The sequence below is a fragment of the Melanostigma gelatinosum genome, assembly GCF_949748355.1.
Source record: "Melanostigma gelatinosum genome assembly, chromosome: 1".
In the NCBI taxonomy this organism is placed as follows: domain Eukaryota; kingdom Metazoa; phylum Chordata; class Actinopteri; order Perciformes; family Zoarcidae; genus Melanostigma; species Melanostigma gelatinosum.
This window is the reverse complement of record NC_136634.1, coordinates 7933807-7949565: the sequence shown is the minus strand read 5'-3', so window position 1 is coordinate 7949565 and position 15759 is coordinate 7933807. Positions and strand designations below refer to the sequence as shown.

General features: G+C 42.9%; 1 protein-coding gene across 1 annotated transcript; it reads left to right on the top strand.

Moving 5' to 3' along the window:
• Window positions 1–1349: 1349 nt before the first annotated feature.
• LOC306783448 (potassium voltage-gated channel subfamily A member 1-like) lies at window positions 1350–7804 on the top strand (the record flags this gene model as incomplete). Its single annotated transcript, XM_079277098.1, has 1 exon — window positions 1350–7804. The coding sequence occupies one exon, from the start codon at window positions 1350–1352 to the stop codon at window positions 2823–2825; it is 1476 nt and encodes a 491-aa protein (XP_079133224.1). The 3' UTR covers window positions 2826–7804.
• Window positions 7805–15759: the final 7955 nt, after the last annotated feature.

Genomic DNA, 15759 nt, shown 5'->3' with positions numbered 1-15759 from the left:
GACATTGTGGAGAAAACATTTGGACCTCGCTGCTGCACTTGACTGTCCCTCAACTATTCATTTTTTGATGTATTTTATTCTGCCCTCCGAGCCGCGCGGAAACGCGTCCCGCCTGTCATCTTGTCTCCTCGCAAAAAGCGGCAGATTTCTGCTGATGCAGTGATGTCTGGAAATGTCAAGGGCTCGCTTATTGCCCCTTAATGTATCTCCCCCCCTGAATTGCAGCGCAAGATCTTTCTCCTGCGGTATACTGTAAGCTGTTCACACCACCGTGCCGCCAGCAAGCACCTACCGACGCTGCAGCTTTGCCTTTCTCTCTTTTTACTCATTTTAATCTCAGGCTTTCCTCACGAGACTCACTTGATTTGTATCTTGTTGTATCTCATCTCGCTTCACTGTCTGTATTTAAAGGGCACTTTGTGGAGGGCACAGTTAGGTTGGCGATGAGCAAAGTAAGGCTGTAGGCTTCTTTTTCCTTCTTTTTTTTAAGTATAGGTGCAATGTAAAGTTGCCACATGACACCCACTGCTGCCCTGCTGTTGGATGATTTTACTCGAGGAAAGGACGCATTCAAGACCTTTCAAGATCAGCCCACGGTAAGCCTCGAAAGTGCTGACTTGTACAATAATGATATCGGTGAAAACATTTTCGAATCGACAGCTGCTGCTGACGTGAAGATAACAAACAGCGACTGCAATGTTTTTCTATCTCGTAGATGCATTTTACTTATTTTTGCCCCGTAGTGGGCCCATAGGCTGTATGCATGCAACATTAGTTGTAACAGCTGTTATGCGTCACATCATAGTTCAGGCTGCTTTGAGGGCGTAGGATAAACCATTGTCATGCTCCTTTAACACAATATTTATATTTTAAACTAAAGTGCAGAAATATAATATACGTGTAAGTCAAAGAAATTCCTCCCTAGGGGTAGTGTTTTTACCTTTACTACTGGCTAACTGCACTAATGGCAGGTTGAGAGAAGTAAATAAATAAATGAACTGCAAAAAATGCTGAGCCAGCAAATATCTTGGCTGTTTGATTCCATTATTTCCTCTCTCTCTCTCCCTCCCTCTCTCTCTCTGGGTGACAGAGGCAGCAGTAACAACAGCAGCAGATGCACTGGAGAGCAGCAATGGTCAAGTCAGCGAGAACCGCAGTGGAGCCGCACTGAGGCAAAGCAGCCAACCGCCCCCCTCGTATCTGGGGACGTCTCTGACAATTTAAGGGGTGTGGGAAGCTGAGGAGTGGAAAATTTGTCCCGAACCTGAATGCCTGCTCAGTCAGATTAACCGGGATCCACAACTCCTCCTCCTCTTCCTCTTTCCCCTCCGCCTGTCCCTCCTCCCAAAATGACCGTGGTAGCAGGAGATAACATGGACGAGACCTCGGCTGTCCCGGGACACCCTCAGGACACCTACCACCCAGACCACACTGACCACGAATGCTGCGAGAGGGTGGTCATCAACATAGCTGGCCTCCGGTTTGAGACACAGTTGAAAACTCTCTCCCAGTTTCCAGAGACGTTGCTGGGCAACCCCAAAAAGCGGATGCGGTACTTTGACCCTCTGAGAAACGAGTACTTCTTTGACAGAAACCGCCCCAGCTTCGATGCCATCCTCTATTACTACCAGTCTGGGGGGCGGCTGAGAAGACCAGTGAATGTCCCTTTGGATATGTTCTCAGAAGAAATCAAATTTTACGAGCTGGGTGTGGATGCGATGGAGAAGTTTCGTGAGGACGAGGGTTTCATCAGGGAGGAAGAGCGTCCTTTACCTGAGAAGGAGTTCCAGCGTCAGGTTTGGCTCCTCTTTGAGCACCCGGAAAGCTCAGGACCAGCGAGAGGGATTGCCATAGTGTCTGTGATGGTAATCCTGATTTCAATCGTCATATTTTGTTTAGAGACTTTACCACAGCTGAAAGAGGACCCGAGGGGTCGAATGGTGGCAGTTGGGAACACCACTGTTTATTACAAGCCAAATATCCTCACTGACCCCTTCTTCGTCATTGAGACACTCTGTATAATCTGGTTCTCCTTTGAATTGATTGTACGCTTTCTGGCGTGCCCGAGCAAACCGGCCTTCTTCAAGAACATGATGAACATGATCGACATCGTGGCCATCATCCCATACTTCATCACGCTCGGCACCGAGCTGGCCGAAGATCCAGAAAAAGAGGGAGTGGGGGAGCAGGCAACATCTCTGGCCATACTCAGGGTGATCCGTCTGGTCAGGGTGTTCAGGATCTTCAAGCTGTCGCGACACTCCAAAGGACTGCAGATTTTGGGGCAGACCCTCAAGGCCAGCATGCGAGAGCTCGGATTGCTGATCTTCTTTCTGTTCATTGGGGTCATCTTGTTCTCCAGCGCTGTCTACTTTGCTGAGGCAGAGGAGCAAGGATCCTACTTTGGCAGCATCCCGGATGCCTTTTGGTGGGCTGTTGTGTCTATGACAACTGTGGGCTATGGGGACATGGTGCCGGTCACTATAGGAGGCAAGATTGTAGGATCTCTGTGCGCCATCGCCGGAGTGTTGACAATTGCGCTCCCAGTGCCTGTCATTGTGTCCAACTTCAACTACTTCTACCACAGGGAGACCGAGGGAGAGGAGCAGGCCCAGCTGCTCAACGTCAGCAATCCCAACATCCCCTCTGAAACCAACTCCAGCCGCCGTAGTTCATCCACCGTCAGCAAGTCAGAGTACATGGAGATCGATGGAGACATAAACAATAGCATCGACAACTTTAGGGAGGCAAACCTCAGAACTGGCAATTGCACTATAGCCAACCAAAACTGTGTAAATAAAAGCAAGCTGCTTACAGATGTTTAGACACTAGTTAGGAACTTTGGGATCTCTATGGGACTGTCATATGTGGAGTAGACCATCAGTTAGGAATGCTTCATTTACCTCCCCAAAGCGCCCTATGGCATTAGGCTGACAACTATGCTCAGCTACGTAGAAAGGAAACAGAAAAATCAAAGCTCTTAGAGTATATGACAGGTAGATAGAATAATTAATTCTTCTGATCCTACAAATATATAGTTACATCAAAAAGAAAACATCAACTATTACGCATATACACGGCTCCCTGGAGGACGCAGAGCACACACCGTCTCATCAGACGACGGAGTGATGATTCAAATCTTATGCATGGAGTACAGATAACATTTCAGCAAGTTGCACAATGCACCAGAAAAGTCTGCAGAGACATGCAAGCACCTGCAGCCAAGTGGTAAGCGCCAAGAAGTTAGGTGACCCACCCCCCCGCCCCGCTCCCTCCTCCTCCCTCCCGACTAAGGATATCTACTATTCAGCAAAGCACCTTATAGGAGGAAGACTGATCTCTCTGGTTTGGATGTAAACAGATGGTGATCTACTCGCTTCACGGACATCCGCAATGCTGCTGTTTTCCAGCAGATGCTGTAATTGTGATATCACCAAGTGATTCAATGCCATGCCCTTTAGATGCAACACAGCACAACGTTAAAGTGAGCTTCACACGAGCATGATTAGAGACTTTCCATTTTGATATCGGCATGCACGAGACATATCTCACATATTGGAAAGGATGTTCTTTTGGATACCTGCCTCCATCCCTCCTCCCCCCCCCTTTCTCATCTGTTTTCATACAAGTGCACTGGATGAGTTTTTAATTTGAAATGCGAATCATTTAGAAGTATAGAAATTGAATGTTAAATCTTAAGGGAACAGTACATAAATGAGATCATAGCATGAACAAAGTAACCTGCATTATGGTCTGTCGACTACGGTACGTTTGTATCCTGGTATATTTAATGCATGACATGAGTATTCAGCTTGTTGCAATTCAGGCACTCCGCAGTGCCCTATTGTCAGGGAAGCTAAGGAAATCAAATTCTGGATGTTTTCCAAATTGCGATCAAATATATCCAAACACACCTTGAGGATGCAGAGTTTCTAATTTAAAAGTAGTCAAAGAAACGAAATAAATATTATCAAAAATGCATATAATTATAATAAGCACCAATTACAGTATTACGTCAATAGTGCAGTGCATGGACCTTCTTTGAACAAGAAAAGTTAACATATCATGACTCATGCTTCCATTTCCACATCAAATTTGAGGACATATTGGTTTGGAATCCACTAAAAATGGATCAATACCAAGTTTCACTTCATATTACAGAGAATTATTCTGACATTAGTTGCTAGTGCCTTTATCCCTTTCACCAACAGGACCAGTGAAAGTGCCTCTGTGTACAATGGGATTTGTGAGGTTGAGCAGAGCTGGTTTACCTGCTATTCTAGTGTTGATACACTGTTGGTTATGATGTTAATGATGCCACATGAACGAGGTTGATACAGCAGGCGATTGTGGTAAAAAACAAAGAGAAAATATGATCCATGGCTGTTATGCACAACCCAGTTTTCATGCCGTCACACACTTAATTATGCCCTTAAGCAGCAATGTATTGTACTCTGCATGTTTACCAATCCAATTCAAAAGGGAATATCCATATGTTTTAAACATGTTTTATTCATGTCTATAGTTTTTGTTCGTGCACCATGCATCCTTTCAGGGTCTCTACCTCAGTGAGGTCATTGCAAACTTGCTGCAGAGCTGCAAGCTTTAATGCAGGGCTTACTATACCATAATGCAAAATGGAACCTTAAGTGTAAACTGCAGACATGCAACATTGAATGTGAGAGTCCCAAAGCATAGCCTTTACACAAGCACTGAGGGCAAGTAGTGTATCACAACCCCGCTCCTTCAGTTCACTTAAAGCTACGCACAATCAGAACATTCACATGCAGAGGGTTGGTAGAGATTGCTTGACTCTCTTATCGAGATGAGATTGACTGTTTTATATGTTGGTTTCTTTGAAAACGATGGTCTCCAAAGTTACTGTTGTGTCACCTGAATGTGTTCCAACAGATATGTGTATAAGGCAGTGGGAACGTTTGTTGTTGTTTTCAAATCTGTCATCCTGCAATCCTTGGGCATTGTGATGCACGGCAAAGTGCAGCCCGTCTTTTTTGCACAATCATTTTGTTTTGATGCTTGAACTATTTATTTTTCTGCCAGTGAGATATTTCTTTTTCACTGTGCTTATACTCATAGGTAGTGCATTGTTTCTCAGCATATTGTTCCAAACAGACTAACTGCAGATCGATTTGTAAAACTTGGAATGACTACTTGAAAATCTCCAGCTAGTGTACATCAATCTACACTCACTATTGAGATGAATGCACCCAAATGATAGTAAGATTTTTATATTGTACTGTATGATTTTTTTAATTGATTTGCTTGGCACTCTACCGACAAGGTCCTGTAACAAAAAGAAGCTCCACTGCAGTGCTACTTGAATGTCATATCGTTGTTTCTGTTGGTGCAATAGCTATCCTTTGTGGTGCTAGTACAGGACTACCATTGTCTTGATACCATCACACGTTATCTTGGACTTTTTCCATTCGTTAATCCTTGTTCCTGTTTTGTTATCGGTGGCTGGTTGGTTCGTTTAGGGCACTGTCATTTTATTTGGTTGATCTTTGTACTGTACCGCTATAGAGTGTCTGCCTCACGCGAGGTGCAAATTCGACAGCCTTGTTAGATGTCAGCCACTTATCGTAAGAGCAAAAGATACACATTTGTGTCAGGGATCTTCAATGTGTATAGGGTTTCTCATAGAGAAGGATATCAACAATACCCAATACCATGTTATATTGCCATACAAGGAAATTATAGTCGTCTTATTAATGCAGCTATCAGGAACTTGTTTGCTTTGTTCACAAGTTTCTTGTACAGCTGATGTTTGAAAGTAGTGATGTGTGCAACATGTCCTGCAGAGAACAGCTGAAAGTGAGGTGAAGAAAATACAAATGATGCCCCTCACATGAGCAGCGCTGTGAGGGCATGTGTGAAAGGTGCTATGCATTCAATTACCCAATGGAAACATGCATTCTTAACAGCAATAGAATAACAAATACTGAACTGAACTGTTTCTTAGATGCTTTTTGTAAAAAAAAAAAAAACGACACAGGAAAAGAAATCTATTTTGAATGTGGGAGAAACTGCGACCACTTGACAGATTACTCACAACAAGGCTGTTTATGTACCAACCAATTACCCTCTGTTCTGTGATTTTGTACGGTCAGGCTGACATTTTATCGAGAGAAACCCGTGAAAAGTCCAAATATAGTCTTTGTAATAGTGGCAGTCCCCATTAACCACCCAGGTCGGACTGGAGTAGTTTTGCAGTCGGGAACAAAGGCTGCAGAAGTGTTCGGTCGAACGTATAACACAGTCCCAAAGGAACAGCCCATAATGCACTTAGAGAGGATCTATCGTCAGAGAAAGTCAGAGAAGGTGCCTAAACTGTTTTACATATTCATTTGTTTAGCTTACTGTTAGATGTTAATGCTTCTGCAAACAAACACGAGTGAGAAGAAAAATGACGACATCAACCTAATTAAACTGTAAGAAAAAACATGAAATGTCATGACTACAAAATGCAATTTAGCTACAATAAGATAGAAAAAAGTAACCACCATATACTGCAATTACGTATGAAAAACTATTTTAATGTGCTTTTATTTTCTCCATTTTTTTGGGCGGCACTGTAACATGAATGATTTAGGAAGAACATGCCATATACTGGAATATCAAAGACAATATGTTCCACTGGCAAGCCATGATAATGAAACTACTGGTTTATGATCAATTGCTATACACTAAAAGGTATAGACAGGAAGTGTAGTATTATAGAAAAAAACTCATTGTTTGTCTTTTTGGTTTTAAGATAAAAAAAAAGGATTCATTGAAACACCATGTTCACATTTTTCCAATCTCCACTGCTGAACCTGCTGCATAATGTATCTCTACAGAAACCTACTAATCGCAAAAAACTGCATGGTCGATAGAAGACTGCATGAGTTTTGCCTTTCAAACTGTGGATCAACTTTAGTACAGTTGCCTCATTTAAAAAAAGAAACCCTTGCTTTCATCTGCACCAAGGCTTCCTGTAAGGCCCTGTTCGAAAGTTGTCGAGAAACGTGTCCTCTGCTGGATTTCTTAAAAGCACCTTAGCGCTGACCTCATCACTAAGTTGGGTATCCGAGCCGTGCTCAGCGTCTGTGTGTGATTTTCGGGTTGTGGCTCGCTCGGCTCTGAATGTGAGCAAGGACATTAAGGGCTAGTTTCTCAAACTCTATCTCTATTTTTGGACTCAAATGCTCTTTCAAGTGACATTTTGCCCATTCTAATCTCAGTCTAGACTGTAGTGATACTGTGTTGTTGGAAACATGCCCATCATGTCTAAACAGGGCCCGTGCCACACACCCTCCTCTGTACTACATTGGTTTCAAGGCATTCTTGTGTGCTAAAGGCGTTGATGTTGGACTGCTTTCTGCCTGCTGAGGAGGCACTGAACAGGATCAAATGTCGGGATGTCGCATACCTAACTCGCCAAAGGTGATTGTCGATGAGAAGATTGTGTTTGTGTTAGAAGTGTGAAGGCTATGAGTTCGTCTTTCCTGTCAAGAATGCACATTTAATTGCTTGTAGGGGACGTTTTGGAGCAAAGCGCAAAAAGGACTGTTGAACTCTTCTGCTCTTGTTTTCATCCTCAAGCAAACCAAACTCTGATTGTGTTATCTAATCCAGCCGTCATTGTCATGTTGTGTTTACCAAGGATTATGCTACAATGTGTTCAGTTTGTCACATGATGACAAAGGCATGGTCTGTGATCTATGCAAGGGTTATTTATTTATTTTTTCTTATATCACTTATGATTTCATCTTACATTAACTTCAATAAATTTTTAAGGATCTGCTGGTGTATGCTCATTTCCTGGTGTACGCTCATTTCGGGGCGGGTTGGGGGTGTATACCCGCACAAAAATCCCACACAAATCAGAACATCTGCAGAAATATGCTGCAGTGTGTATTCTTGCAGAACCTGAGGTCTCAATCTAAATGTGTCCTACCTCTGTGCTACAGTACCCTCTCACTGAAGCCATTAGCGGTGATTCACTGGGCAAAGGTAATGGTTACACACTAATCCTCCTGTCCCAGGGGAGGCCCGCTACCTCTGTCATTCCCTTCGAGTCGTTTCACCTCAGGGGCACGAAGAGCTCCGCTCCACCCCCTGCTTCCTCCTGTAGTCACACGGACACGTGCTTAAAAACATTAGAGCATGACTCTGAGGCGCTGTGCATCTGCTAAGTGTGGGATTAGGAAGTTATTAGGGCTGCAGCTAACAATGACTTCATGAATGGTCAATAAAAAATAGTGAAATATTCCCATCACAATAACTCAATGCCCAAGGTGATGTCTTTAAACTGCTTTTTCTTTTCTGAAACCTAAAGATATATCACATAAGACAAACAAAAGCTGCAAATCCTCAAATTTGAGAAGCTGGTAAGGGAACGTTTTGGATTTTTGCTTAAAAAAAATATTGAAATTGAGAATCAAAATAGTTGCTTCCGAGTATTTTTGAGATACTGAGTTAAGTTTTTTTTGCCATCCATTTACTTAAAATACAACCTTTTCAAGCATACTCTTAAACATCTTGTACACTAAGAAGAGTGTGATTTTGATGACATGTCAGATAAAGCCGCAACACGAGAAGATCTCTATTTTATATTAAATACATGCAGCTGTCGAGGGCAGTAACCGCGAGACAGCGAACAAACAAGCTCATCCAATCACAGAGCGGTCGAGGGATGAAACTGAAAGAAGTGGGTGCAATTTTTGAGTTGTGAAAATGAGTCATTCCCACTTCTGTCCTGTGACGGCGTGAAGCTGAATAACATGGAGAACATTGGACAGCAGAGGCATCGCGCTGAATGCTGCAGCTCATGTGTCTCTCTCTCTCTATCTGTCCATCTGTCTCTGTCCCTCTCAGTTTCTCTGTCCGCCGCAGGCTCTCTGCAGCCCGGCTCTATGTTTGCTGTACGGTGACCTTAACAGAAGTGAGCCTCTTCTTCTTCCTTGTCCTCTGCATTGCCCTCAGGAAATGCAGCACTCCTCACTCTGCAGGCAGCAGCGGTAAGGGTGGGGTGAGCTGGCGCCGGTCCCACTCTTCTTGCACACACACATTCTCTCTCACACTCTCTCTCTCTCTGTCTCTCTGAGTCTGTCTGTCTTTGTCTCTCTCCCTCTCCTGAGTGCTGTGAAGCTTCACTGGACCGTAATATAACAGAGCATCGTACAAAAGAGGAGCTCGGTCATAGAGAGGATGTCACACCTGCTTTTATTAGTTTTCTCTCTCTGTGATGTTATCTTTCTGTTTTCAATCCACCTGCCAAGCACCAAAACAGAAGAAACAGTGATAAAGTGGTAATAAAGCATGTCACATCAATGAGTAAACATGGGATCATTCATGGCTCTTTTGATGGATTTGTTTGCAACAAGAAAAAACATTGAATATCGCATATACTCTACAAAGTTGACTTCGCACACTTCCTGGTGGACTGTCATTGGACGTTTCGGGACAACCTGTGCACCCAGGTGTCAGCCTCCACACGCAAATGAGAAACATGTAATTGAAACTGTGTCTTGGTAACTCCTGATCAGCGTGTTGGACTAATTAAGGGGCTGTCGCTTAATGCCCTCCATGCTCTCTTACAACTGCCTGAACACAATGACCGTCAGCTGTGTGTTGTAATCAAGGAATGAATGTTTACAGCCGTGCCGGCATGCTAATGTACAGTGGCTGCATGTGTGCATTCCCTCACTGCTTCTGTCTTTCAATCCGTTTTTCTCTCACACACACACACACACATTTATGGTGGGAGATTTGCCTGCGTCAGGCCTCAGGCTCACTTGATATTCCCCGATCGATTTATTTGAAGATAGACACTCATCCTATATCCCCGGTACAAAATGCCATTCCTGTTGACATCATCCAAAAAGTTTCTCAAGGGCCTTTTCACTGTGGCCTGATCACTCTATATCATATCACAAGTGTCCTCTGGTGCTGGCTTTACCGTTGTGTAAAACCAAATGCACAGTGGTCCACCTCTAACCGCCTCATATAGAGTGGGTTCTGAATGTTAACAATGTGCAGAATAGCTTTGACAGCACTATTGGATCTCCCATGCTTGAGCCAAAGCCCTTGGGCCTGACACTACCCCACCCCCAGGTCCAAGCCCACCCGCCTCTCTTATCCCCCCCCCCTCCGATCCCCGAGGCCCTCTTTCTGGCCCACTTCCTCTTTGCATTACCTCCATCAGGCCAGGCTGCTGACACACTTGTTTAATAATTAAGGGCACGTCCATAATTTCCTCATCCTTGTGGAAGTCCACAAATGGTCTCTGTGAAACTCAGGCCAGTTAAATGTACCTCTTCAGCCCTTCATCACTGTAGCGGTTCGGGGTAGATGATACAATCCAGCGAAGGTGTTGGAAGGATCAAAAAGAATGACTTCATCCTGAATTACCCACTCATCTTTCTATCAGTTTATCCAATTTCCATTGACGTAGACACACTCACACATCCTGTGGTGTAGCGTCTGCCATCACACCGTGTTCTAGGAATAATGCATGACAGAGTACATTAACTGTAAACAAGCATCGATAAGTCTGATTGTCCAACGTCCCTCCGTGTGCCCATGAAACAGTCAATCTCTAAACTGATGAGACCATCTATTCATCCACTCATCCATGAAAAGAAGCAGTGCTGCAACAAGAGCCTGCAGCCGTGCTAGCAGCTCGGTGAGGCTGTACTTTGGGACTGCTAAATGCTAACATCAGTATGCTAACTAGCTCATAATGGCAATGCCAACTTCGACTTCAACTTGTTGAGACTCAAAAACACAAATGTCAACAACATATTAGCACAAGAGGAAAAGTCAGAGGATCAACAAGGTCAGTAGGATCCTCTGGGGACCAAGCCCACAGGAAGAGCACATTTTCATAGTGGTCAAAGAGTTACAACGTCACGTGATGCCACTGGGCCCAAATTCCTGTTTTATTTTGACGTTCCCTGCCTCTTATGTCCTGTGTTTGTTTGATTTCCTGTCTTTTGGATTTCAGTTTCTAACTTTTGGACTCACCTGGCATATACTTTGTTTTGGACATGTATTTATTAAAATCACTGTTTATCATCCTTCTGCTCCCGGTGTCTGTCTGCATTTGGGTCCATCCCTTGTTGTCTGTTTGCCATACCGTGACACCAAAAAGAAGAAGATCAGAAGATTTGTTCAGTTGGTTTAAGATTTGAAGATGCAAGATCGGAGATTGGGAGCATTTTTATTTCCTTGCGACGGCTCTCAACATGGCCGGTGTTTCCTAATTAACGTTTCACCTGAGGGGGAAGCTCAGACAGCAACACACACAGAAGGAGAGTGACTTCATTCTCTGCTCAGGTAGATGTTACTCCATATCGAACAGTTGTTTGCTGCGATATTAATGAAAATGTTGTATACAGCTTTAAGTACGGACACTTAATTACTTGTTAATGGACATTTTCTTTCCTACCATCTCTCCGGCCGTGGTAGGATTTGTTATCAATGCTCTCAGTCTGGATGTGTCCTTGTGGTATCAGGTGATGTGGATCTCAGTTTACATGCTCCCCCTGCCCAGTGTGCAGTGTCAGCGCTTGTCTGGGGGAGAAAATTCAAAACTTCAACAAAAACCGGCAGAGTGACCTTTCCTCTTCAATTACATCACCGCACAGCACGCAAAGGAAACTGTCATATACGAAACAACAAAAGGATATCACCATGAGGCACGAGGGCCGTGCTGAGATACACTTGCTGACTGTAGTCTGGAGCAACAACAAAGGTCACTGTAATGCTAGAAAGAGTGTTTGGTAGAATGCTAAGTCAAAATTACTGATGATCTTTTAGAGGATTAGTTTAACAATTTGGGAAGTTGTTTTTCTTGGCAAGAGTTATTTGAGAAAATTGATGCCACCCACGTGTCTGTAAATTAAATATGAAGCTAGAGCCATGAGCAGGTTAGCTTAGCATAGCACAAAGACCGGACACAGGAGGGAAACAGCTAGCTTGATTTTGTCTCAAGAGCTAATTGACACTTAACGATCGTGGCACATAACCCATAAAACCACAACTTGTCATAACTTTCAGTTTTTGTACAGATTTAAGAAAATATATAAAACATTTCTTCAAGGGAAATAAAACATGCGTGTGATGTGTCTTTCTCCTGAGGACACAGAGACATTGTTGGACAAAACCCACTGTCCATGTTGCACTACATACAGCGGAACCATTACATACTGTGTGATGATGGAGAAGCATGTCAGTTTTCGTGGCCAGGACACATTAACTGGGCTGATGGTAGAGTTTACATTAAAGGCTTGTGTGCACACTGCAAAAAATATCCACCTCATTGAGTCAGTCAGTCTTTAAATAAAGAGACATAATCGAATGTTGTTTTTTAGTTTCGGAAAATGTAGATGTAAAGCGCTGCAAAGAGGTGAAATTATTTTTGTCCTAACATTTTTTCAATTATGTTTTTTCATCTTGTAATTAGAGCTTCAACTAACTTAACTGTCGTTTTTCATTATTCATTAAGCAACTGATTATTGACATGATTAATCAATTCATAGTTAAATTCATGAAACATAAGAAAACTTTTTTAAAGCGCTCAACAGAATGGAAGGTGGCAAATTCTCAACAAATAAACTGAAACCATCGAACAATCTCAGTTTTTGTTTGCCAACTAATCACTGAATTGACTAATTGTTACAGCTCTAGTTGTAATAGCTTAATATGACACGACATAACCTGTCAAAATGGTAATTTCTTGCTAATATGTTTTTGCAGTGCAGGCAGCTCCACTGGTGAGAGAGCCTGTCAAAGGCTGATAAATGGAGAGAGTGCTTTCTGCTGAGAGTCGCCCCTTCTGCCTACTGGCAGCGATTTATATATATATATATATATATATATATATATATATATATATATATATATATATATATATATATATATATATATATACATATATATACATTCATATATACATATATACATATATACATATACATATACATACATATATATACATACATATATACAAATATATACATATATATATATCTATACATATATATATATAAATATATATATACTGTACATATATATACATATATTTAGTTTTTTTAACATTTCTTGTTATTTAATCACAAAGCTGAGTTAAAAATACTAAGTTGTGAGTTGGCATTCCTGTCCCCCTCAAATACATTGTGATATGTTTGATGACCTTCCATACTTTTGTGTTCATTGAAAATTAGCTAAAGTTAAGCTAACATGTTAAATTACCTGGGAAGCATTATATCTGCATACCATTAGCATGTTAGAAGAAAGACGATATTAACACGGCTTTCTTTTTGCATCTTCTTTCCCAAACCAACCACTTCCTTGCAGCCCCTTAAAGTATAAACTGCAACTCAAGCTTTCCTTGACTGTTTATCACAATATTTGTGTGCTGCAGTATTTACTATATAATATATGTGCAGAGGAGTGGTAGTGTGGATCTGTTGTGGCAAGAAGCTTAAGGCAGCCTTTCTTCATCTCCAGTGTGAACAAAATACAGCAGCACCTGAGCGTTCCGATTCTCCACCAAAATGTCACTGAACGAGACGCTAAACGCCTACACGCGATACATTGTTATGTATTATCTCACAGTCCATCGATGCCTCTCAGCACAGGCAGCTCACTCTTACAGGCAGCCACTTCAGCCTCTCTGCCCTCTCCACATGCCCTCATAGCCGCAGTCCTCAAGGAAAGCAAGATTTCAGCAGTTTAACAGACTGAACCCCTGCAGAGCACAGTGAAACATCAGGGGTTTTTCTGCTTGTTCTGATGAAACACCTGGCCATGGCTAAATGCTGCTTGTAGACAGTTATTTCCAAATACTCAGCATCATTTAGTTAGACATTTAAAGGCAATCCCAATTCTGCTGCTTTAAAATTTAACTAATAATTTAGTCAAGTTTAGTCAATTTTAGTCTTTGCAATATGCAAATAAAAGGTGGTGTGTCTCAATGAATTCTATCTAACCTCTTTTGCTTCATCATTCATCCTCACTCCATGGTCCTTTCCTTCCCCGTATGATAATGAGCATGAATATGCAGTTTCATCAAAGCAAGGAAATCAATAAACTAATCATTCGCTCAAGGCACCGCTGGCTGTCACAGTGCACTTAATAACAGAGTTTGGCCAAAACAGGAGTTATTTTTCTGTAGCCGTAGAAAAATTAACAGATGCTATTCTTGTCAGGTATGCATCATCACAAAGACACCTCCATTATGTTTCAGTGCAGCATCTGCATGAGTGTGTGTTGGTCCGGGAACACTCTCAGCAGAGCCCCCCCCCCCGTGTTGCTGCTGACTCATTGTCACAGCTCCTGAATCTGCTGCCTGCTTGCATTATTCACACACACTCACCTTTCGCTGCTAGAGCTTCCTCTGCACCTGGAGCCTAAAACTAGAGGGGTCTGAAACCAGAGTGGGGCTGACACTATGGGCCAGAAACCAGAGAGCCTGAAACCAGGGGGGGCTGAAACAAGAGGAAAGCTGATACTAACAGGACTGAAACCAGAGAGCCTGAAACCAGAGGGGGCTGAAACCAGAGGAAAGCTGATACGAGCAGGACTGAAACCAGAGAGCCTGAAACCAGAGGGGGCTGAAACCAGAGGAAAGCTGATACTAGCAGGACTGAAACCAGAGAGCCTGAAACCAGAGGGGCTGAAACTAGAGGGCCTGACACTAGAGGGGAATTAAACTAGAGGGGCCTGAAACTAGAAGGACTGAAACCAGAGGGGCTGAAACTAGAGGGCCTGATGCTAGAGGGGCCTGAAACTAGAGGGGGCTGACACTAGGGGCTGACACTAGAGGTGAATTAAACTAGAGGGCCTGACACTAGAGGGGGCTGACACTACAGGGGGCTGACACTAGAGGGCCTGACACTAGAGGGGGCTGACACTAGAGGGGGCTGACACTAGAGGGGGCTGAAACCAGAACACAAGGGCCAAACTAGAGGGGGCAGTTCCGAGTTGTCTATTTTGCCCACATGCCGAGCTACACCAAAGCCAGAGTCGAAAAACATTAACAAATAGCATATTGGTCAGACAAGACTAAATGATTACTTTGAAAAATAACCTGCAGATTACTCAATAATGAAAATAATTTTAAATTGCAGCCCGAAACGAGTATGTTTGGATTGGCTTCCTGGGAACTGCAAAGACGAAGATAAATACATTTTAAACCATGTGCATATTGAGTCAGCTGATTGAGCTATCCAACAGTAGAAATAGTGAGGCCACTGTACGAGTATCAACTGTGCTCATCCCTGCGTCTGCCAGAAGACCTAGAGCACAAAAAAAGAAGTGTGTGCTGCAGGTATCTACTGCTGCATTGGCCTGAGAGAGTGCAGAGCGGCAAAACGCACACATGCTCGGCTCCCACTGAAGAGACAAACATAATATGGTGCTGAACAATGGGACAACACCTCGTTCTTACGTGCATCAGTGTTGCATTTAATCAGTTAATGTGCTAAATAAACCCTTAAAAATGTAGGTATTGTTATTTTGTGTGAATAATCATGTAGATTTGAGAAACTAGCATTGTGTGTGTGTGCTCGACTGCAGCGCTTCATCACTGACAGAAAGTCCTCTGCCCCCTAGTGGAAGCCATCGGAAGCAGGAGTGATTTATAGTGACCTTCCTGAGGGGTTTTACAAAGTATGGTGGTAAGTACTTTAAAGTTTTAATATTTATACGTGCACATTTGAATCAGGGTGCTGAGAACACAACAGCAGA